The sequence below is a fragment of the Lipotes vexillifer genome, unplaced genomic scaffold, assembly GCF_000442215.2.
Source record: "Lipotes vexillifer unplaced genomic scaffold, Lipotes_vexillifer_v1.1 scaffold560, whole genome shotgun sequence".
NCBI lineage: Eukaryota > Metazoa > Chordata > Mammalia > Artiodactyla > Lipotidae > Lipotes > Lipotes vexillifer.
This window is the reverse complement of record NW_006792210.1, coordinates 961108-983721: the sequence shown is the minus strand read 5'-3', so window position 1 is coordinate 983721 and position 22614 is coordinate 961108. Positions and strand designations below refer to the sequence as shown.

Genomic DNA, 22614 nt, shown 5'->3' with positions numbered 1-22614 from the left:
AGAGTTTAGGATGTGTGGAGGTAGAGCAGGAAAGACCATCTGATGCCAGATGATGAAAGGCCTTGAATGTCAGGCTAAGGGATTTAGATTCGGAGCTATATGCCATGGAGCTATCTATATACCAAAGATTTTGGAAGAGGTGAGGAAAAAGCCAGAGTCAAGGCAACCAGTTAGAAGACCAGTCTTTCCCCCCTGTCTACCTGGCAGAGTCCATTCATCTTTTAGGCTCAACTCTTTCCTAACCTTCCCACACAGGGCTGATCACCCCTTCTGTTGTTTACCCGTCCTTTGCATACTTGTATAACTTTTTATTGTGCTGTATTTTAATTATTTGTTTGTTTATTTGTCTTTACCATTAGACAAGACTAAAGGCCATATCTTATTCACCTTTGTATTTCTCTAGAATGTAATGCATTGTTTCAAACACAGTAGATCCTCGTAATGTTTTTGGATGAACAGATAAATATAAGCCTACCTCATTAATCCAGGTGAGAGGTGATGAGGCAGTGGAAGTTGAAAGGAGAGATGAGAAGTGAGATGCAAATGGCTGATTAATCAAATATTGAGTTCCTTCTATTTCACAGGGTTACTGTAGGTACCATGGAGAGCATAAGAAAAAGAGATCGTTCCTATTGTCCTCCCTAGGTGAAAACAGGAAAATAATAAGGAAAATACAAGCTAGTATAAAGTGTTTAAAGGGCCCTGTAGACCAAGGTGGTTAATGAAAATGGGCTTCATCATTGAAGAATGGGCAGGATTATGTAGAAGCAGTGATAGAATTGCTAGCTAGACCTGGCATGAGCAGAGACCCAGAGGTGGGAATGCACAGTGCATCTTGAGTGGGTAATAAGTAGGTGAGCTGTATTGGGAGATAAAACTGGAAAAGTAGGTTGGGACAAGATTGTGAGTGCCCTTGAATGCCAAGCTAAGGAGTTTGAAATTATATTAGAGGCAATAGGGAACTGTTGAAAGCTTTGGGGAAGAAAGGTGACATGATTAGGGCTAGGACTTAGAGATTAATCTGGAAGCAGTTGGATGGAAAGATTATTGGCAGGAAGACAGGTTTGGAGGATAACTGCAGTTGTGCAGTTGCAAGGTAATGAAAGCCTTAACCAGGAGAGTGATAGCAGGAAAATATGAACAACTAGTAGGGTTGTCACAGAGGAAGAATGTTTTGTAGGCCAAGACTTCACAGGACCCAAAGAAAAACTTCACTTTTGGCCTGAAATGGTCACATAGGCAAGCCCCGCTAACCACCCTCCAGTTCACTTTGAGCTTTGAGAGTTAACCAAAATGAGGCAGTATAGCTAATAGATTACATATCAATATGTATGTGTGTATGTGTTTATATACATATATGTATATATATGTATACATGTATTTGTGTGTGTGTGTATATATGTGTATATATATCTTAGTTTGAAAATTATACAGTTGAGTCCCAATTCCAATGATAAGTCCAATTTGCCCTTTATCTCTCTCTTTTTTTAAAAAATAAATTTATTTATTTAATTTATTTATTTTTGGCTGCATTAGGTCTTCGTTGCTGCGCTCAGGCTCTCTCTAGTTGCGGTGTGCATGCTTCTCATTGCGGTGGCTTCTCGTTGTGGAGCACGGGCTCTAGGCGTGCAGGCTTCAGTAGTGCTGGCACGCTGGCTCAGTAATTGTGACCCGTGGGCTCTAGAGTGCAGGCTCAGTAGTTGTGGCACACGGGCTTAGTTGCTCCGCAGCATGTGGGATCTTCCCGGACCAGGGATCGAACCCGTGTCCCCTGCATTGGCAGGCAGATTCTTAACCATTGTGCCACCAGGGAAGTCCCCCTTTATCTCTTTATGGTCACCTAAATCTCTGAAAGTTTTTCTGTTATCTGTAAAAGTGAGAATGTCATCCCCTTAATGTGGAAAAAATTTTAAATTTTTTGAATTTTAAAAACTTGACAGACCTTTAGAATTATGTAACTAACTGTTCATTTTGATTGGGTTTCTATAGCGCTGTCTGACACTGATGGATAGAGGATTTGTTTTCAATTTGATAAATGACTATATATCTGGATTCAGCCCCAAAGATCCTAAGGTAAGTTATAAGGACATAACTGCAGTGGGTGTCAGACATTAGAGTGTGAGAACAATGGTGACATTCTCCTCTGGAGGATTTGGAACTGCTGTTTTCATTTAGGTGCCTTGACTAGAGTTATACCTCAAAGCAGGGAATAATGGATAGTGTTTGGGGGGTCCCCAATACTACCCCGTGTTTGATGGTTCACTAGAATGACTCACAGGACATACTCATGGCTAAGATTCATTACAGTGACACAAAAAGGGTGCTCAGTTGGATCAATAAGGGGAAAAGACATCAAGTGGAGTCCTTGGCAATCTACGTGTGGGCTTCCCGAGTGCCCTCCCTCCTGTGAAGGGTCACGTAGAGCACATCCTCTCTCTAGCAGTGAAAATTGAGCCACATGTGTGCAACATTTCTCTTTAGGGAAGCCCATTTGAGACTCAGGGCTTAGGGGTTTTGTTGGGGGCTAGTTATGTATTTGAGGCTGGTCAAAATTTCCATAGTCTTGGAAAGGACAGGAAAGCAGATGTTCACCATAAATCACATGGTTTGCACACTGCTGAACAGGTTGGCACAGAAGGCACAGTCTTATCATGTAGGAAATGTTTGTTTCAAGATCGAATTTCCCACACCACAAAACAGAAAATCACAGGCCAATATCTTTGATGAACATAGATGCAAAAATCCTCAACAAAATATTAGCAAACTGAATTCAACAATACATTAAAAGTGTCATACAGCATGATCAAGTGGGATTTATTCCAGGGATGCAAGGATGGGTCAGCATCCACAGATCAGTCAACCCGATTCATCACATTAATAAAATGAAGGATAAAAATCATATGGTCATCTCAATAGATGCAGAAGAAGCATTTGCTAAAATTCGACATCCATTTATGATAAAAACTCTCAACGGTGGGTATAGAGGGAACATACCTTAACATAATAAGGTCCATATATGACAAACCTATAGCTAACATCATACTCAACAGTGAAAAACTGAAAGCTTTTCCTCTAAGATCAGGAACAAGGGGCTTCCCTGGTGGCACAGTAGTTAAGAATCTGCCTGCCAATGCAGGGGACATGGGTTCGATCCCTGGCCCAGGAAGATTCCACATGCCGTGGAGCAACTAAGCCCATGTGCCACGACTACTGAGCCTGCACTCTAGAGCCCACGAGCCACAGCTACTGAGCCCACGTGCCACAACTACTGAAGCCCGTGTGCCTAGAGCCCGTGCTCCACAACAAGAGAAGCCACCGCAATGAGAAGCCCGTGCACCACGACGAAGAGTAGCACCTGCTCGCTGCAACTAGAGAAAGCCCGCGCACAGCAACAAAGATCCAACGCGGCCAAAAAAAAGAGATCAGGAACAAGACAAGGATGCCCACAGAAATTAGGCAAGAAGAAGAAATAAAAGGCATCCAAATTGGGAAGGAAGAAGTAAAACTGTCGCTATTTGCAGATGACATGGTAATACATACAGAAAACCCTAAAGACTACACCAAAACTCTGTTAGAACTAATAAATGAATTCAGTAATGTTGTATGATACAAAATCAACATACAGAAATCTGTGGTATTTCTATACACTAATCACAAACTCTCAGTGAAATTAAGAAAACAGTCCCACTTACAGTTGCATCAAAAAGAATAAAATACCTAGGAATAAATTTAACCAAGGAGGTTAAAGACCTGTACCCTGAAAACTATAAGACACTGATGAAAGAAACTGAAGAAGCCACAAATCAGTGGAAATACTCCATAATCATGGATTGGAAGAATTAATATCGTTAAAATGTTCATACAACCCAAAGCAATCTACAGATTCAGTGTATTCCCTATCAAAATTCCAGTGGTATATTTCACAGAACTAGAACAAATAATTCTAAAATTTTGTATGAAACCACAAAAGATCCTGAATAGCCAAAACAATCTGAGAAAGAACAGAACTGGAGGTATCATGCTCCCTGATTTCAAACTATACTACAAAGCTATCATAATCAAAACAGTATGGGACTGGCATAAAAACAGATACACAGATGAGCAGAACAAAACTGAGAGCCCAGAAATAAACCCATACATATATGAACACTTAAGTTACAACAAAGGAGCAAAGCACATACAATGGAGAAAAGACAGTCTCTTCAATGAAAGGTGTTGGGAAAACTAGACAGCCACATGTAAAAGAATGAAACTAGACCGCTCTCTTACATCGTAACACAAAAATTAACTCAAAATGGAGTAAAGACTTGAATGTAAGACCTGAAATCATAAAATTCCTAGAAGACGACGTAGGCAGTAACCTTATTGACATCCATCTTAGTGATATTTTTGTGGATCTGACTCCAAAGGCAAAGGAAACAAAAGCAAAAATAAGCAAATGGGACTGCATCAAACTAAAAAGCTTTTACACAGCGATGGAAACCATCATCAAAATGAAAAGGCAGCCTTCTGAATGGGAGAAGATATTTGCAAATCATATATCCATCAAGGGGTTAATATCCAAAATATATAATGAACTAATACAATTCAACAAAAACACTCTGATTTTAAAATGGGCAGAGGATCTGAATAGACATTTTTCTAAAGAAGACATACAGATGGCCAACAGCACATTGAAAGATGCTCAGCATCACTAATTGGGAAACACAGATCAAAACCACAATGAGACATCACCTCATAATCTGTTAGAATGGCTATTGTTGAAAAGACAAGAAATAACAAATGTTAGAGAGGGTGTGGAGAAATGGGAACCCTCATACACTGTTTGTGGGACTGTGAATCGGTGTAGCCACTGTGGAAAACAGTATGGAGATTCCTCAAAAAATTAGGAATAGAACTACCATGGTATGACCCAACTTTTCCACTTCTGGGTATCTATCCAAAGAACATTAAAATGCTAATTCAAAATGATATGCACCCCTGTGTTCACTGTGGCATCATTTACAGTCGCCAAGATATGGAAATAACCTAAATGTCCATCGAAGGATGAATGGATAAAGAAGATGTGGTATATATGTGTGTAAGTGTGTGTGTGTCTTTGTATGTGTATATATATATAATGGAATACAACTCAAACATAAAAAAGTGAAATCCTGCCATTTTACAACATGGATGGACCTTAAAAGTATTATGCTAAGTGAAATAAGTCAGATGGAAAGACAAATACCATATGATTTCGCTCACATGTGGAATCTGAAAAGAGAAATGAACAAAAAAACCCCAAAACAAGCTCATAGATACAGAGAACAGATTAGTGATTACCAGAGGGGAAGAGGTTGGGGGGTGGGCAGAATGGTGAAGGGGGTGTAAACTGTATGCTGATGGATGGAAACTAGACTTGGGGTGATGATCACTTTGTAGTGTATACAGATGTCAAATTATAATGTTGTATACCTGAAACTTATATAATTTAAAAAAATCCAATTTCCCAAATGCCAGCCAATGACCAACCGTGCAAGCAGGCCTTTTTAAGGTGAGCAGTCTTAGACCTGCTGTGTTAACTCTTTACTGCACAGGTCACATTTTAAGGTATGCCTAAAATACTAAACACTTCTGTTTTGAAAATTAATCCACTGTATTTAATTACTAAAATAGTAAATGACTACTAAATAGGAGTTCTTGTATAATTTCTTTGTGTTTAGGTCCTGGCTGAATACAAGTTTGAATTTCTGCAAACAGTTTGCAATCACGAACATTACATTCCTCTGAATTTGCCAATGGCATTTGCAAAACCTAAGCTTCAGCGAGTTCAAGGTATGTATTTGTGTTTTCCATCATTAGGGATTGTGTTTTCCTGTTTTTGGCTAGCGCTAGTATAGTATAACGTTTTCTCGTTAAACCAGTCAATCTAAAGGTAATGTCAGAATTGTTACTATCTGAAGATAGGTTCATTAATGGTACTCGGCATTTCCTTCATAGTGTCAGTGGTAGTATTCATAGAATGAAGAAATTAGGTGTGTTACATAGATTGCTGCTTAAACACAGATGTCAGATACCAGTTAAATTGCTCTCTGTAGTACTGTTTGGACTCTTATGTGAGACTGAATTAAGAAAAAACCATATAAATACATTTCTGCTGAGTGGAACATCAAAAGAGAAGTATAAAGGCAGAGTAAATTAGTGATACGTATGTATTAAATTGATGAAATGCCTTCAGTTATCTCCATTGCTAGTTTTATTGAATGCTTTATTGTGTAGCACTATTCTTATGTTACTGTGTTTTTTATTTGTCCCTTTTCTTTTCATATATTAATTAGATTTTTTTTCATTTGCGGTGGACCGTTTGACTTCAGTAGGTAGGTTTAACTCGGTTCACTCTAAAGTAGTTTGCTGTCTTTAAAAACAATTGATTTCATGAATGGCTAAGATGGATGGGGGCTTTTTCTTTGCTTTGTAAATCCTCCCTAGCCAAGATGAGGCTTTAATGTACCCAGAAAACCTAGGAGGTGGTGTTATTTGTTAACTCTTAAAATCAGCTTGAGTGTTGATTGCTAGAAGAATCAACTTTAAAACACCATCCTCAGAAAACAAGTTTTGGCTCAAGCCAGCATGGGGGCTAGAGGGTAGCTGTTCTTTAAGTGTGTCTCATCTCTGCCAGGCTTGCCTCCCTTCTCTCTGACCCTGCTTAATGACTGCTTGGCCACAGTTTTGGAGGTTGGCTGAAACTACCTGATTCAATTTATTCAAACCCCTGAAGTAAAAAACCTTGCTACCATTGTAAAGTCGACCCAGATAAGGCCACCTGGGTTAGTCCATACTGGTTCTTGTGCATAGAAAGTGGTTGGGATTCACAAAAGAGCATGACCAATGGCAGAAAGAATATCAGCTACCTTGGTCTCTAGGAGGGTAGCTGCTGAGCACCAGTTTCAGTGCTTGAATGCCAGCCAGTGAAAATGGAGAAAAAATATTTAAAAACCCAAGCACCCCTATTCAACTGCTCCCTTATTAGATTCTGAGCATGTATAGCTCCAATACTTCCCCCAGTATTTATTGATGGCTTGAGGAATTCAGGGAAAAGAAGGGATGAGGATTTAGGATTAAATCTGATTTAGCAGTTATTAAGTCCTAACTGAATATATAGCATTATATTAAGTGCTGAAGAGGCCAGAAAAGAAATGGAAAACATATCCTTCAGCTTTATGGCCTAACTAAAAGGGTATGGGGAGAGGAAATAAAGATAGTAGAAATTTACCGTAGAAATGACTAAACTTGGTCACAGTCCCTTCTGATTGTGACCCAATCAGTTTATAAGGCAAGTCCCAACCAGGGTATTAGCAGCTGGGATTTAAAATGGACTGAGGATCTAAAAGGAAGTGAAAGAAATAGTTCGAAGCGGTAATTTTATGAAATAAAAGATTTGTATTCACGTGATGAATTTGAGTGAGATGAGGCTGTTTTTCTTATTGTTCTTGTACCCCATTGTATTGGGGCCAATATATAACGTTTACTAAAGCAGTCAGTAGTTAATACTGTTACAGTGATTCAGTTGTCTAGTTTCTCTTCCTTTTCCTACTTTACAAATATAAACAGATAAGTGAATCAAGTATTGCTGTAGAGAATTACTCCAATTTGTAGTTGTAACTAAATCTCTTCAGCTATGAAGAAATGTGTTAAAACATTGCCAAATACAGTATTCTTTCATTCTAGATTTTATCCTAAGATTTCTAAGATTTGAAAAGCATCTCGAAAAACAAAGAATTCTAGGGACTATCTTACCGACTGAAATTATCATTAAGGCTATCATCTAGCCCCAATGATGAGTGCTCGTATCTTGTAAAATTTTGCATGCTTATTCTATATGCTAAAAGAATTGTTCATATTTGTTAATAATAACAATATAGTTCTTGCTAGCATGGTCACATATGACTAAGTAATAAATATAGTGCTTTAATGTTAAAGTAATTTTTGAATATTTTTATAAATGGGTTTTAAATTTCATTACACTGCAGATTCAAATCTTGAATACAGTTTATCAGATGAGTATTGCAAGCATCACTTCTTGGTTGGTCTACTTCTGAGGGAAACCTCCATTGCTCTTCAAGACAATTATGATATCAGATATACAGCTATCTCTGTCATAAAGAATCTTTTGATAAAACATGCATTTGACACTAGATACCAGCACAAGGTAAGGATGTTCGTATCGTCATCAGTATCACATTAGTTAGTTTCTAAGAAGATTTTATGTTCAAGGTGAAGTTTTCAGTAAGGAGCGTAACAGGAGGATTGATGAAGTTATTTTTACAAATACATTTTGTTTCCGTTTCAAATGATTAGGTTTTAAAAATACTGTTCAGATAACTGTTGAAGAAGAACACTGGTTTTTCAAATCATGTCTAAAGAACAGCACAACTGCTTCATGATTTGTTACATAAACTGGAATTTTTTTTTTAATCTTATACGATTATAGCCATGTGCAGTCTTTCAAATACACGCCTTAATGTATATCCTTAAATATATCTCCCTAAATAAATGCTATTATTGATTATTAAGTGATTAATAGTGACACGTTAAGTATGTCCAATATATAAAAGATGTAATATGAAGTTTTTCTTCTTACTGAAAAAATGTAGGTGTGGCTGTAAACCTTCCATACATTACACACTGTCTACGTGTGAGGGCCACAGCTGCAGTTGCTTTTTGCCGCACCTTTAACTTAATATATGGGGATGGAGGGTATATTCAAATCTTATTAACATTATACCCTATGGGCTTCAAAAAGTAGATGGCAAACTGTATGGATTTAGAATAACCTAACTTACTTACCTGGCTCAAGGTAACATATTATTTCATAATTAAGAATTTGTCCCTTTGTTTTACATTCAAATTTAAATAAAATTATCATGTCATTTATTATTGTAATTACTTTGGAAAGCTGACTTGGAGATGGATTTTATTCTTCTTCTACAGTATTCCCATTTGTCCTTAAAAAACAGAAAATGCCTGCCAGCTACATCCAATTATATTTCTTTAATTATGAAGATTTGTTTTACTTACAAATTTTGCTAGTTTTCTTCATATAATTCTATCCTAAAGTAGATTTAAACTCTTTAGCTTTCAGATGTTATTACTTACTGCAATGTGCATTGTTTTTTTCCACATTATAGTTATAATAACATACTCCCATTTAGTGTGGTTTGCTCTATTATGTGCCACTTTGTGTGTGTGTGTGTGAATGTTGATATTGCCTTAACGTAAGTTAACTGGCATAATATATCTAAGTGAAAAGATATCTTAAAGTCATCCATTCCAACCAAGCTTTGTCAAAGCTTTAAAAATGCCAGTTACCACTGGGCTCTGTTTGTACCTAGTAGTAGTGGAGGAAAATGTCTTTAGCTATGATTTCAAAGAATTTGTGGGAAAAGTAGAAAATGAAGTTCCTGTTCTTAAAGCAGGAAGTTGTATTTTTTTCCCCTGCCTCCTTAGATGAAAGTGAAGGAATATCGGATTTCACTAGTGTCTTACCTAGAGGTAGAATTTTAAATATTTTATATCACATATTTGCACATTATTTACTTTTTAAAATTCTGAGAGCAGTGTATGTACTCACATGCACACACACACATCACTGTTGTTATCTGTAAACAACACTCTGCCTCTTTGGGTGTTTGAGGTTTTAGACTATGGGAAAGATTGAGATGCCAGCCTCATTACCCTTTCATTAATTTCTAAAGCCCTTTCTTTGTTCAGAATCTTCTGACAGGTTTTAAGTGTGTATAGGATTCTCCCCAGTAAAACTTTGCTTCATGGACCTGCTTCATTCCCTTTCTCTGTTTGGTCCAAAGACTTCACAGGTGGCCTGAGTAAGAGGTCATTTGTCAAATATTGATACATTCCCTTAAAACATGTTCACCATTAATGATGATGCCAAGGTGAGGGCAGAGAGGGGAGCTTTAAGCCCCTATAATCTCCATTGGGTCCCCCAAAGTGACCCCAAATAAAAATACAGTCAAGAAAAAAATTCTTCCTGTGGAAAGGCTGCTTTGAGACTAGATCTCCTAGTCACCGCCACCCCCCATTTCCAGCCATGTTGCCTTCCTCAGCCTCTCCTCTAATGAAATTATGGAGATGTCACTGGTCCCTATTATGTGCTACTCAAAAACTGCTTTGGGAGCCCTCCTAATACCATGAGACATCTTTCCTACTCAGAACAAGAATATCCAACATCTAACATTTATTCTGGGGTCTGTATTAGTTCCTGTACCCACTGCAAGTGATGTTGACTCCTAAGAATTGCAATTTCTGCTTGGACTGTGGGCAGATTTTTTTTTTTTTTTTACGGTAATCTCACACGCATGTTAAAAAAATGAATCAAAATGCCTCTCTCCCATTCCTTACCTCCATGCCTCAATTCATCTCTCCAGAAGCAACTACTGTTATCAGTTTCTTATATAAACTTCTATTTTATGCATGCACAAGCCAATATGCTATATATATGTATATATATAAATATATAATAGAAACCATTATGCATTTTTCTTTTGTCATTTAACAATATAGCCTGAAGATTTGATCTACTGTATTTATTTCAAATCTGCATAGTATTCCATCATATGGATATACCTTATTCTATTTATCTAAACTGTCTTCTGTTAATAGATTCTTAGATGGTTTTCTGTCTTTTGTGCAGACAAAACTTTTAATATATTTGCCCTGACTGCATGCTTTCCTGTGTTCCTGTTCACCTGAGAAAGGTGTAGTATCTCCTTCCCTAGTGATCACTCACTATCAGAACTAAACTGAATTCCCATCTAGAAGCTATAATATTAATAATAGTAGCTAAAATTTATTGAGGACTCACTATATGCCAGGCACTGTATTAAACATTAGCTTACATGAATTAATGTCACTATTATTATCCCCATCTTACTAAAGAGAAAACTGTGGTTGTGACTTGATCACATTCAAGTAACTGGTAACAGGAGAGCTGGAATTCATGTGTCTAAAATTCAAAATCTGTGCTCTTAACCACTAGACTATACTGCCTCTCAAATCTTAAGTGGGACCCTGGAAAATTAGAGAACTGCCGAGAAAGGGTGATGATGATGGTGGACACTCTTGAAATCAAAGCCATGTGAAGAATAAAGGAAAGTAGTAACAGCTATTTAGCCTTGTGAAGAGTGAATTAAGACAATTTGTGGTAATTGTCTCCAAATATTTAAAGGGTTGCCATGTAAAGTGGAAGTGGGCTATAACTAGCAGGTAGAACTTAACTGCTGAAGGATTTTTCTAACAGAACCTCTGAAAGGGCTGGAGTGTTTAAGAAGTTTAAAAACTAACCATCTGTCAAGGATGCAGGTAAGGGCTGTTCGTGCCTTGAGCAGGAAATTGAACTAGATCAGTGGTTCTCAAACCTCAGTGCACATCAGCACCATCTGGGGCAGATTCCTGGGACCCAGCCCAGACCTACTGAACCAGAATCTCCTAGTGATAGAGACTATTACTGATTAGGGTTGTGTATTAGAAGTAGGTCTGTTAAGAGTTCCTGAAACTCATAAAAGAGGAGGTACAAATGGACAATTAACATATGAAACATTGTTCAATTTCAAGAATAAATGGAACTATGAGACACTATTGATCTGTATTCTATAGGTTAACCATTATTGTACCCTAGAGGCCTTATCTAAGTCTATAGACAAACCTTCCAAAGTCCTAAAGTATGGACGGCAACTCTTGTGCCATCACAACCACTGGTTTGGCCGATTTGAATGTATGTACATATCTGGTGAGGAATGTCTGTAGCTGAGAAAAGCAATAAATAAATTTGTATAAGAGGTACCACATTCATTAAGATGACCAGTGGCCAGCTTCACTTGCATATTTACAAATATATCAATCTCCCAAGTTGTATAATTGATTTAGGGGGCCAAGATCACATTATTTTAATTGCAGCTTTACTCAAAGCAAAGACATATTTCTTGAATGAATACAGTAATTCACCATTTTTTTTTACTTCTTCCATCTGTTCATTCATTCAGCTAATGTATATTGACCATATCCTATGTGCCCAGGCACTGGGGATGAAGCAGTGAACAAGACAGACAGGATCCCGGCTCTCATCAAACTCAACCCTCGCTGGAGTTAAAGAGCAGGACTAATATGATCTGCTATTAAAGAAAATAAACTTTTGCCTATTATGTAGTGATGTTTCAGGGATGTGCTTCGACTCTATATTGTATATAAATTCATACTACCAACAAAGTGGTTTGGCAGTTAGTTTTGAGACTATGAGTATAAATAGACTCATGCTTCACTAATTTGTTACGGATATTAGCTTGCTCTTAGTGTTTAAACAGACAGATGGAGCCAATTTTATTTGTAATATAGGCATATTATATATCTATTTTAAGCTTTTGATAATTATTTTTCAGAACCAACAAGCCAAAATAGCACAGTTGTACCTCCCATTTGTTGGACTGCTTTTGGAAAATATACAGCGATTAGCAGGTCGAGATACCTTGTATTCTTGTGCAGCCATGCCTAACTCTGTAAGTAGTAATGTGTTTCTATTGGCATTTTATCCTGTTTTATTGACTGTATTCAGAATTAGGGTCATACGCTGTATGGTCTCAATAGTGCACCTTTTACAACATTTTAAATTTATATTTTTTCCTGGAGCAGTGCTTCTCAATCTTAATGTGCATATGGATCACCTGGGGAATGAAGACAGCGATTCTAATGTAGTAGCCCTGGGGTGGAGCTTGAGATTATGCGTTTCAAACAGGCTCTTGGCTTTTTCTCTTCTAAGGACCATACTTTGAGTAACGAGGTCCAAGAGAACGCCGAGAATCCTCTGTGCTCAGTGTTTTCTTTTTAAGATTTGCTGCTGTTACATGCCTTCATATATTTATTCAACCGGAAAACTGAACAAAACATTCACTTTTTTTTTTTTTGCGGTGCGCGGGCCTCTCACTGTTGTGTCCTCTCCCGTTGCGGAGCACAGGCTCCGAATGCGCAGGCTCCGCGGTATGTGGGATCTTCCCGGATCAGGGCACGAACCCGTGTCCACTGCATCGGCAGGCGTTCTCTCAACCACTGCACCACCAGGGAAGCCCAACAAAACATTCACTTTGCAAAACATTAGGCACCAGGGATTAAACTGTATTCCTTTGCTTCTCCCTCTCTTTGACAGCCTCCTTTCAGCACTTCCTGGTGAGTGGCTTTTAACTCATCACAGTTGGTCTGTGCTTTTTTCTCCCCTTAGAATCTTAGAGTTGAAAGGAACTTTGGAGGTGATCAGTCTTCCACTTGGCAAAAGAACATTTTGCCATAGTAGTAATTAAAACTTTCCTTCTCACATTAGATCTACAAGATTTTCTATCCACCAGTCCTAGTTTTGCCTTCTAGTGATACGTAGAACACATCCATTTCTACCTCCACGTGATACCCCTTCACACATGTCCCTTCTAAATTTTTCTTCAGGCCAGATATCTCCACTTCATCATTTGTTGTTTCAAACCCTTTACATTTCTTGGAGTCTTCTGGACATGCTCCATTTTACCAATTGCCATTTTAAAATGTGGTGTATACTTTATAGTCTGTCCAGTGGGACTAATAACTCCTGCCCCACCCCCACTCCACGTTCTGTCTGGCCCAAGATCACCTTCACATGTTCAGTAGCCAAGTCACATTGTTGGGTGGCAGGTGAAACTGTGTCCTTTACAGCTTCCTTTGGAAATTCCCCATAATAAATGTCTGTAGATTTGTCAAGCCTACCCTGGGTTCCTGAGAAAGCTGCTTTTAAGCCTCGCTTGATTGCCTGTACCTCCCAATTTATGTAAATCAGCTAAATGTGGACACTATATCACCTACCTGGGTGTCAAGCAAGCCTTTCTTCACAAACACAGTTACTCATGCTTATGCTTACTCCACAACATTTGACAGTGATATTTGGAAATATTTTACTTACCTGTTCTTTCTTTTGCAACTCAAGATCATGTAGGGCCTCTGGTCACACCTCTCCTTCTAGTATTGCCCTTGCTTCAAGGAGGAGAATGGAATCATGTTTAGATCACACCAGGTGCAGCTTTTACCAGCCACCTAGAGTTGTGTCACTTTGCCAGAGGTCATGGTTGTAACAGTGTACCAGGATCCATTTTCTTTTTTGTGTGTGTGGATCCATTTTCTTTTTTTGTGTGTGTGGTACAGGCCTCTCACTGCTGTGGCCTCTCCCGTTGCGGAGCACAGGCTCCGGACGCGCAGGCCCAGCGGCCATGGCTCACGGTACCAGCGCCACCAGGGAAGCCCCCAGGATCCATTTTTAAAAGAGATGTCCCCTAAATACCAATACTGGTATGTGATTTAGACTTTCACAGCGAGCTTTGTTTAAAATTAGGGTACCATCTCATTGTTAATTCCGATTTCTTATCCTAGTGTACGAATGTATTTAAATGACAGAGGTATCACACTGTGTTACAGGCATCCAGAGATGAGTTTGCATGTGGCTTCGCTTCACCTACAAGTAGAGGGAGTCTGAGCACTGACAAAGACACCGGTAATTAAAAGTCCTTTAAAGATTATACGTGGCATGGCTGTTTAGAAATGTACCCTATACTTCTGTGTATTTTTGAAATATTTCATAATAAAAACTATACATAGCACAATCTCTGCTAAAGTTTAATTAAAATCTTACACTTGCAGCCACATTTCTTTGCTTAGGTTTCCTTGTCTCAGCTTGTATAAAATTTAGCTTAGTATACTAAGAAAATAAAGGATAATGAGAAAAACACTGGTTTCCAATCATCTGTCTCCAGTCCTGGACAAGGCACTTCCTTTTTCTGGGCCAAACTTTCCGTATCTATAAAATTATCTAATTGTTTGCCTTTATTTTATGACTTGCAAGGAATTTCTTGTAGTTTCATACATGTTAAAGTGTTTCAAGGAAAAAAAATTGCTTACCTTTATTTGGCTTTTTACGGTGTTTTGATGTAATATATAAACTTCACATTTTAGATGACCAAGATCTATTTCCTAAAATATGTCTTTACTTAAATTAACCCAGTGCTTAGCTTTAAAAATATTTTTGACAGTTCCTCCTGTTGCTAACAAGGACTTGGCGCTTTTTTTTTTTTCCAGCTTATGGGTCTTTTCAAAATGGACATGGAATTAAGAGGGAAGATTCGAGAGGTTCCCTCATCCCAGAAGGAGCAACAGGATTTCCAGATCAGGGCAGCACTGGTGAAAATGTAAGAACCTAAATATATAGGATAACCCTAGTGATGTGTTAAGCTACAGCAGTCTTTCTTTTTATGCAAATAGGGGTCTCTCTACTCTCCTGTAGTCTGTACTAGATCTTTAAAAAGCATCCCATAATTCTTGGATGTTGTAGCAGTTCCTTCCTATCCTGGCAGCTGCTACTTGGATATTTTAAAACTGTTTATAGAGGATAAGGCCTTCATCTTTAAGAGTTCCAACTTTGAATACCTCCTTTAACCCTAGCACTCTGTAAACCTGTTCTAGAGAGGGAAGGTTCAAGTTTAAAATGCCTAATGTACCTTGTCACTTAAATCACTCCCTGGCAGTATTCAGCTTTTTATTCTTTTGTAATAGAGTAATGACATTAACATGGGAGAAGAAAAATTACGTCCCCAAATGGATGATCTCAGCATCCCAGAATCACTTAATCACAATATATTCTCTAACTCTTCTATCAAATTATTTCAAGCCTGACATTAAAGTTGGGGATATGTCTGCCTTGAGACAGAGAAACCTCACTTTAGACCAGTAAAGCCTTGTCACGCTGCTACGTAAAATCAGAGAATCATATAAAATTAGAGTTAGAAGAGTCCATAAAAATAATAAATTCCAACTCTCAATTTACAAATTAAAACTGGGATTGTGACTTAGGACAACCACACAACTATGGCAGGGCCAGGCCTGAACCCAGGTTTTCTAATTCCGGCACTTTTTCTCCTAGATCATGGCATTCTTAGGGTGCATCTGGGGGACTTTATAAAAATGGATAGCTGAGCCTCATCCCCAGAATTTCTGTTTCCGTCAGTCTGGGGGCTTGCTCATTTGTATTTCTAAGTTCCCAGGTGATGCTGATGCTGCTGGTTGGGAACCACCCCTTGAGAACCACTGGACTATATACTCCATTGAGTCTTTGCATAGTTAGTAATTTAATCATAAAGGTTCTTATTTCACACCGTTTAGAATTAAGACAACAGACACTGTCATAGGTAAGGCACGTAAAGGACAAAGAGGTTAAATGACTTGCCAGTAGCCACACAGCTAGCAAGCGTTCAGGACCTAGATGTTTTGCTCCAAGTAGAAGTTCTTGGTGAGTCCCAGATTAGTAAATATATATCCCCAGCCCAGGTTAGCTCAGCTGAAAGGATTGGTTTCTAACAAGGGTACATTCGTTAGGAGATTGTCGATGCTGTATTCATACAAATCCCCAAATAAGTCAGATCTTGTCATTTTTAACTGATATTTTAACAAAGGTCACTAAATAATAGGAACATCTCTACTTTGTAGAGGCTCTAATTTTGAAGTATTACTGGGTCCTCCTTAGTAAAATTATCTTGTAATGTCATTAAGCCCCCTTTTTAACATAGATTTTCTGACCTATTACTTAGACGTTGGATTTTAATAAACTCTAAGGAGAGATTGAAGCTAAAGAGTTTAAAATGCTTCTTATGCTTCGATGTACCTTAGTTAAGTTTCTCCTTGACGTAAAAGCTATTTTTTCCTGGAATAGCCACATATGATTATTCAAAATGTTTTCTTACTAAAACACGGGACCTATGGGAATGAAACATACACAGTATATTCATGGCTATATCTTGATGAAGGCTGCAAGGTAATTTCCAGTGATATTATTAGGTACAGTAGCAAAGAAGAGTCAGCCCATTTACCTTCCAAATGTGATATAAAATTTGGATTTATGCTTAGAATTTTCCCAAACAGGACTAATGGTTAAAACAGTTATTGAGTTAAAGGCTGTGGGAAGCTACAGTACCAATATTGTTTCACAAAAGTCCTATCTTTGTATTACAGACTCGGCAGAGTTCTGCAAGGAGTAGTGTATCTCAGTATAACCGATTGGATCAGTATGAAATCAGAAGCCTCTTGATGTGCTACTTGTATATAGTAAAAATGATTTCTGAAGGTGAGTTACCAGCATATTAATCGTGGACTGTACTCCACCCTCACAGGTTTACAAGTTCATGCAACAAATATTTGACCATCATCTGCATGTAGAACACATGCACATTAGAAACAGAACTTTGAAGACTCTGACCTTAGAATGTTCCTATATTTTAACTTAAAATAGGTTCATTTCGGTCATACAAGTTTGATTCTTTGAAATAACTTTTTTTTAATTTAAAAATTAGTTTCTAAAGTGAGGCAATAGTTTTAGAAGTGCTAAACATTTTTTTCATGCAGAGCATATAATGCATTAAATGACCAACGTAAACAGAAAAAAATAACAATAACCAGTGTCATAGTTAACACTTTAGCTTTTATTTGACCCAGGATTTGGAAAATCAGAAGCAAACAAAAAGACAGGAAGGGTTCTTTGAGGGTAAGGAATGTCGTTGTTATCTTTTGCAGTACCATTATACAGTTTTGCATGGTGTCAGGTTCTTTTCCAGGCTCTGTTCTTTTTCCCTTGGTGTATAATTGTATTATTAACTAGTATTACCATTTCCTCTTTACCTTATATGATAAACTATAACCAAAGGATTTTCATAAACTGCATGTCCTCTGGAAGTAAAATCAGAAGGTTATCTTGTTCCCAAGACCACATTTGTTTACACAGTTCCCTCCCCTTTCTTCCTTTTCTGTTTTTGCTCAAAAAAAAAAAAAAAAAAAAAAACCTCAGCGTAATCCCAGGAATGAAGAACATAAAAGCACCTGGGTTCTGATCATCATAATACAGTAGTTAAATTTTACTTATTTTCTATTTTTTTATTTCATTTTTAGTAAATATTAAATCTTTTTTTGTAATGCAGCATATAAAAACATAAAATAAGTTGATAGTTAACTCACTAGAAACATTGAAACAAATCAAAAGCTAGATATGAATGGTTAATTCTAAAGTATATTAATAAAACAGGTTCAGATAACTAGAATCTCCAAGTTCTAAGAATGTATGATTTAGAGTAAACATCAAAGATTATTGAGGCTATGTGATAAGCCTCCATGTTTGGGGAAAGAAAACAGTAAAGGGAAATCATCTTCAACCCTGGTGGTATTTCATTCCAGGAGATAATGGATCCGTTAGTAACTACAGCCACAGCTCACTGTTTTTGTCTCCCCACAAGGTGAAAAATGGGGGAGTATAGAAAGTGACTGCTAATATGTATGGGATTTTTTTTTTAGGGTGATGAAAATATTCTAAAACTGTGGTGGTTTTGTAAGTTTTTAAATGTACCATAAACTACTGTATTGGGCACTATTTAAATGGGTGAGTTTTATGGCACATGAATTCAACTCAATAAATTTGTCTTTTTTTTTTTAAGGCCCAAGAGGCAACATGGAAAACAAAAAAACTGGAAAGAAAAAGAAAAAAGTAGTTGAATACCACCACAGCCCAGGGAAAGTAAGGAGGAGGGTGGTAGGGGAGAGAGCAGGAAGGAGGAGAGGGAGGCGCAGCGTTGGCTAGTTCTCCCCTCCTCCACCCCAGTACACACGTGCACACACGCCCACACGCCCACACGCCACATACACTGTTAACCAGTGACAAGCCACTGGCTGCTTTTTTCATGTCATGGGTAAAACCATAACTGCTTTGTTTCTTGAGAACTTCATAGTTCCCCCTCGTCTTGTAAATGTTGACCTTGCTTGCTAAATATTTGATCTTTGTTAATTAGGTTTTTCCTCCTTCTGTTCTTGCTTTTTGATTTTTAATGACTAGCATACAGTCACATCTCCTCTTTGTCACATCTCCTCTTTATCTTTTGTAAATGTAAAGTCATGCTGCATGGTCTCTCTAAAGTCATATTCATTTTATTCCGAAAAATATCTGCTTCTTGGTCCTTCTCAATGAATGTATTCTAGTTACCTTGTCAAGTCCAGTAAATATTTCACTTTCGTTACTGTATATGCATTTAAATGTTGAACTCTTACAGTCCACGCCCTTTAGGTCTTCTCTTGGCTTTCAGTTTTTTGGGCTTTTTATTGACTCATAAACAGTAGCAACTTAATTTCAGCAAAAAGATGGTAGACCCTACACTTGCATATCAAAGTACAGGGATTCTGAAGAATGAGTTTCCTTCTCTGTAGCTGAAATTTATTAACTGGCAATAATTCACTGTTTCAAAGTCTTAGTCATTTGCCCAACTTTTGTGTAGGTCTTATTGCTTTGTATATTATATTCTGAGAAGTGTATCAGAGTCAGGGGTTATCAATTACACAGTCTGAATTGACAGCAAGACTGTTCTCTTGGAAAAGAAAAGCAGTCTGCTTAGAAAGGAAGAGGGAAAGCTACTTCCTTCTTCCTGGCTGTACCCTGGCTTTTCTCTTTATTGTAGACCCCAAAATGGAACTCTGGGTCTCACCTTGTGGCTTATCAGCACCAGCTGCACCTGTAGATTCAGTAGTAGTCTTCCTCACAGTCACCTCTTCATTGGAAGGTGTCTGGTTACAGCTATCTGTCACCGAAAATCCAGTTTTGTGATGAGCAACACCAGTCGCTGATCTTTTCCCATGAGATGTATAGTCAAAAGGAAATACATATGAAGGGGGCTTTCCCTTTCTCTGTGTAAAATGAGGAAATAAGCTAGTATCATCAAGCATATATTCCTCTGTAGTTGCAGGTACTAATGGAGTAGGTGAGTTTTCTTCCGCAGAAACGCTGGAAGGGCTCCAGGAGAAGTAACTCTGAACTCTACGCTTTTGTGTGGCGTTCTTCTGTGTGACGATCACTTTCTTTTGTGCACTGCCAGGCCTGTCTTCAGGATGGCTGAAGTCACCTTGAAATCCATGCCCCCTTTGAGCGCCAGGTGTAGATGTTAAAAGAAGACTTGCAGGTGACTTCTGGTTGGCATTCCTTCCTGTGGCAGGCTTGCTGCTGTTAGAGGAACTCTCCAGAGGGCTCTCTGGCACCACAGAGAGGTCCTTACTATAAAATGGAATTGGAAACTTGGGACTCTGTTGCTGTTCCTTTTTGCCTCCAGATTTCATCTGTTTAGTACTTGATTGTGTTACCAGTCTGAAGGGCAGATGCATCTGAGATCTGGGTGGAGGGTCCCTGACTGAAAAAACTACCCCCGTCTTTTGAGTGCAAGGAATGAAGTCGTCATCACTATCAGAACTAGAAGGATGAAACTGTTGCACCTTCCATATTAGTCTTGCAGAAAGCTGTTTATTTTCTTCTTTTAATTTATTCCTTTCTTCTGTGAGCTCAGCAATAAGCTTCATATTTTGTTGTTGGACACGGTCATATTCTTTCTGTAGCATCTTCCTGTACATTTCGTTCAATGAACAGCGGTCACATACTTTGGAGCTTAACTTACGTTGCAGGTCATTGATGGTGACCTTCAGGATATTCTGTTGCTCCATCAACTCTTTAATTTTGGCTCTGGAGCCCGTCCGCCTTCTGTCTGCCAATCGCTCTTTCCTCAGACTGGTTAGTTTCCCCTGGAGACGGCCTAGCTCCCTGTCATGGAGCTCTTTTACTGTTAGCCAGGCTTTTTTAAAAGCATCAGAAGACAAATCACAGACGCTAACCTGCATTTTATCTCTCGCGGGAGATCTCTGGCCACTTCCCTTGTGTCCTCTACCCACGTTGCCCGCCTGCATCTCGTCTCCCTGACTGGGACTGGGAAACAGTGGAGACAAACCGCCGCCGGCAAAATGGCGGAAGGGCTACTGACTGGAGCTGGGCCGCGAACGGGACGAGAGTTTCACCCCTTCTACAGACCTGCGAAGAGGCTTCAGAGCACAAGGCGGGTGCGAGGATGGCTCGGGGGTAGACAGAAGGGCCCGGTTTGGCGGCGGAAAGGAGACCCGGGCCTCCTTTTGGCAGGAAGAGCCAGTGCGCAGAAGTAAGATGGTACCTGCAAGCCGGCCTGTGACGAGAGACCGGAAACGCAGTGACTTCTGGGAGAGCCATGCTGCGCTGAGCCGGAAGGGCGCCCGAAGGCGGAGGGGGGTGGTGGGGGTGGACCGGAAGTCAGCGCTCACTTTATTTTTGAAACAAATCTAATTTGACCTTACGTTAGCATCTTATTCCTGATGATCAGTATTTTATAAACATTGAAAACTCTCAGTACTCATGGTCTTGAATAAATTGGGGAAATAAAGTCAAAACCCACACACTCTTCCCTCCCTGTCACCCCAACGTTTAGCCAACATTACCTAGTCGTCCATCCCTTTCTTCAGAGGCTCTCGCTAGGTAGGCCATTACGTCATTGCCTACTTTTGCGAGCCCTACCAGGTTTTTAAACTTAGAGGTGGACCTGCTGACACCATTAGCTATATCTGAACAGGATAAAAAAGGAATGGAAGGTTAAGTGAGGGCAATATTTTTCTTTTTAAAAAAGTCTCCATGAGTGTGTTGGAAGTAAAAAAAAAAAAAAAGGGACAGCTCCAAAGAGAAGTATATGTGATAGGTTTAAGGGACTTTTATATCTGAAATAGTTGTTCCATTAATGTGTGTGTATGTTTGTATATTGCCAGGACTTCAAGGTTGATAATCCGAAGGCAAAGAGGAAAAAGAAAGTTATCAGTCTCTTCCTCTAAAGTTTAAAGTTCTCAGAATGTTTGGTTCGCAGAGCCCTTTGAGTAGCAGGCGAAGGTGCTTGACCCTACCTTCCGAAAAATGTACTTAAATGCACCATCTTGCATAAAATCTTAGGAAGCTTATTAAAAACCTCAGGTCTACTTCCCTTCCTCTGTCTTCAGGGATGATAAGCCATCCAAAAGAACATTTATAAAATACATAAGAATAATTGTTGAAGTTGAAATAATTACAGATTAAAAGGTATATTTGGAATTAATTCAAAAGAATACAGTGTGGGTATTGGGCAGTGAGATGAGATAGGAGGAGAGGATATAGATGAGACAACATTGGCTGTGAGTTAATGGTTGCTGAAACTAAGTTATTGGTACTTTGGAGTTCCCTGTGCTATTTGCTGTAAGATGTATGCTATCTCAAGATGTAACACTTTATTCATTCCATTTTCAGATACACTCTTAACTTACTGGAATAAAGTATCTCCCCAGGAGCTCATAAACATTCTTATACTTCTAGAGTAAGTTATATTAACGTATTTTCATAAAATTTCCTCTTATTTTTGGGAGCTTAATTTTTATACATAATAAAATATTACCCCTTGTCTGTTTTCAACAGCATATTTGTTAATAATGTAGGAAATGTTAAACTATTTTGATAGTTTGGAGGCTGATGTACAGGTTCTTCACACACAGAAGAAAAACATGGAGATGAAATACTTGTGATACTATAGAAAACTCTAGCTAATAATAGTGCATCCTTGCAGACCATCAGGAGTCTTTCTGTGATCTGGAAAACTGGAAGTGGCATCAGCTGTCCTAAATCATTCATTTAGAGCAGATGCTGGCTTAATGGAGCAGCTTAAATGC

At 38.5% G+C, this 22614-nt stretch overlaps 1 protein-coding gene across 1 annotated transcript in view; it reads left to right on the top strand.

The window, feature by feature from the left end:
- The window catches only part of DOCK11 (dedicator of cytokinesis 11), a 199299-nt gene that overhangs the window by 111956 nt on the left and 64729 nt on the right, over positions 1-22614 (top strand). Inside the window, exons 29-36 of the mRNA XM_007465458.1 lie at positions 1990-2073; positions 5703-5814; positions 8010-8188; positions 12432-12548; positions 14479-14554; positions 15136-15245; positions 17062-17173; positions 22199-22265. Coding sequence (XP_007465520.1) covers positions 1990-2073; positions 5703-5814; positions 8010-8188; positions 12432-12548; positions 14479-14554; positions 15136-15245; positions 17062-17173; positions 22199-22265 — 857 coding nt within the window. The remainder of the gene's footprint in view (positions 1-1989; positions 2074-5702; positions 5815-8009; positions 8189-12431; positions 12549-14478; positions 14555-15135; positions 15246-17061; positions 17174-22198; positions 22266-22614) is intronic.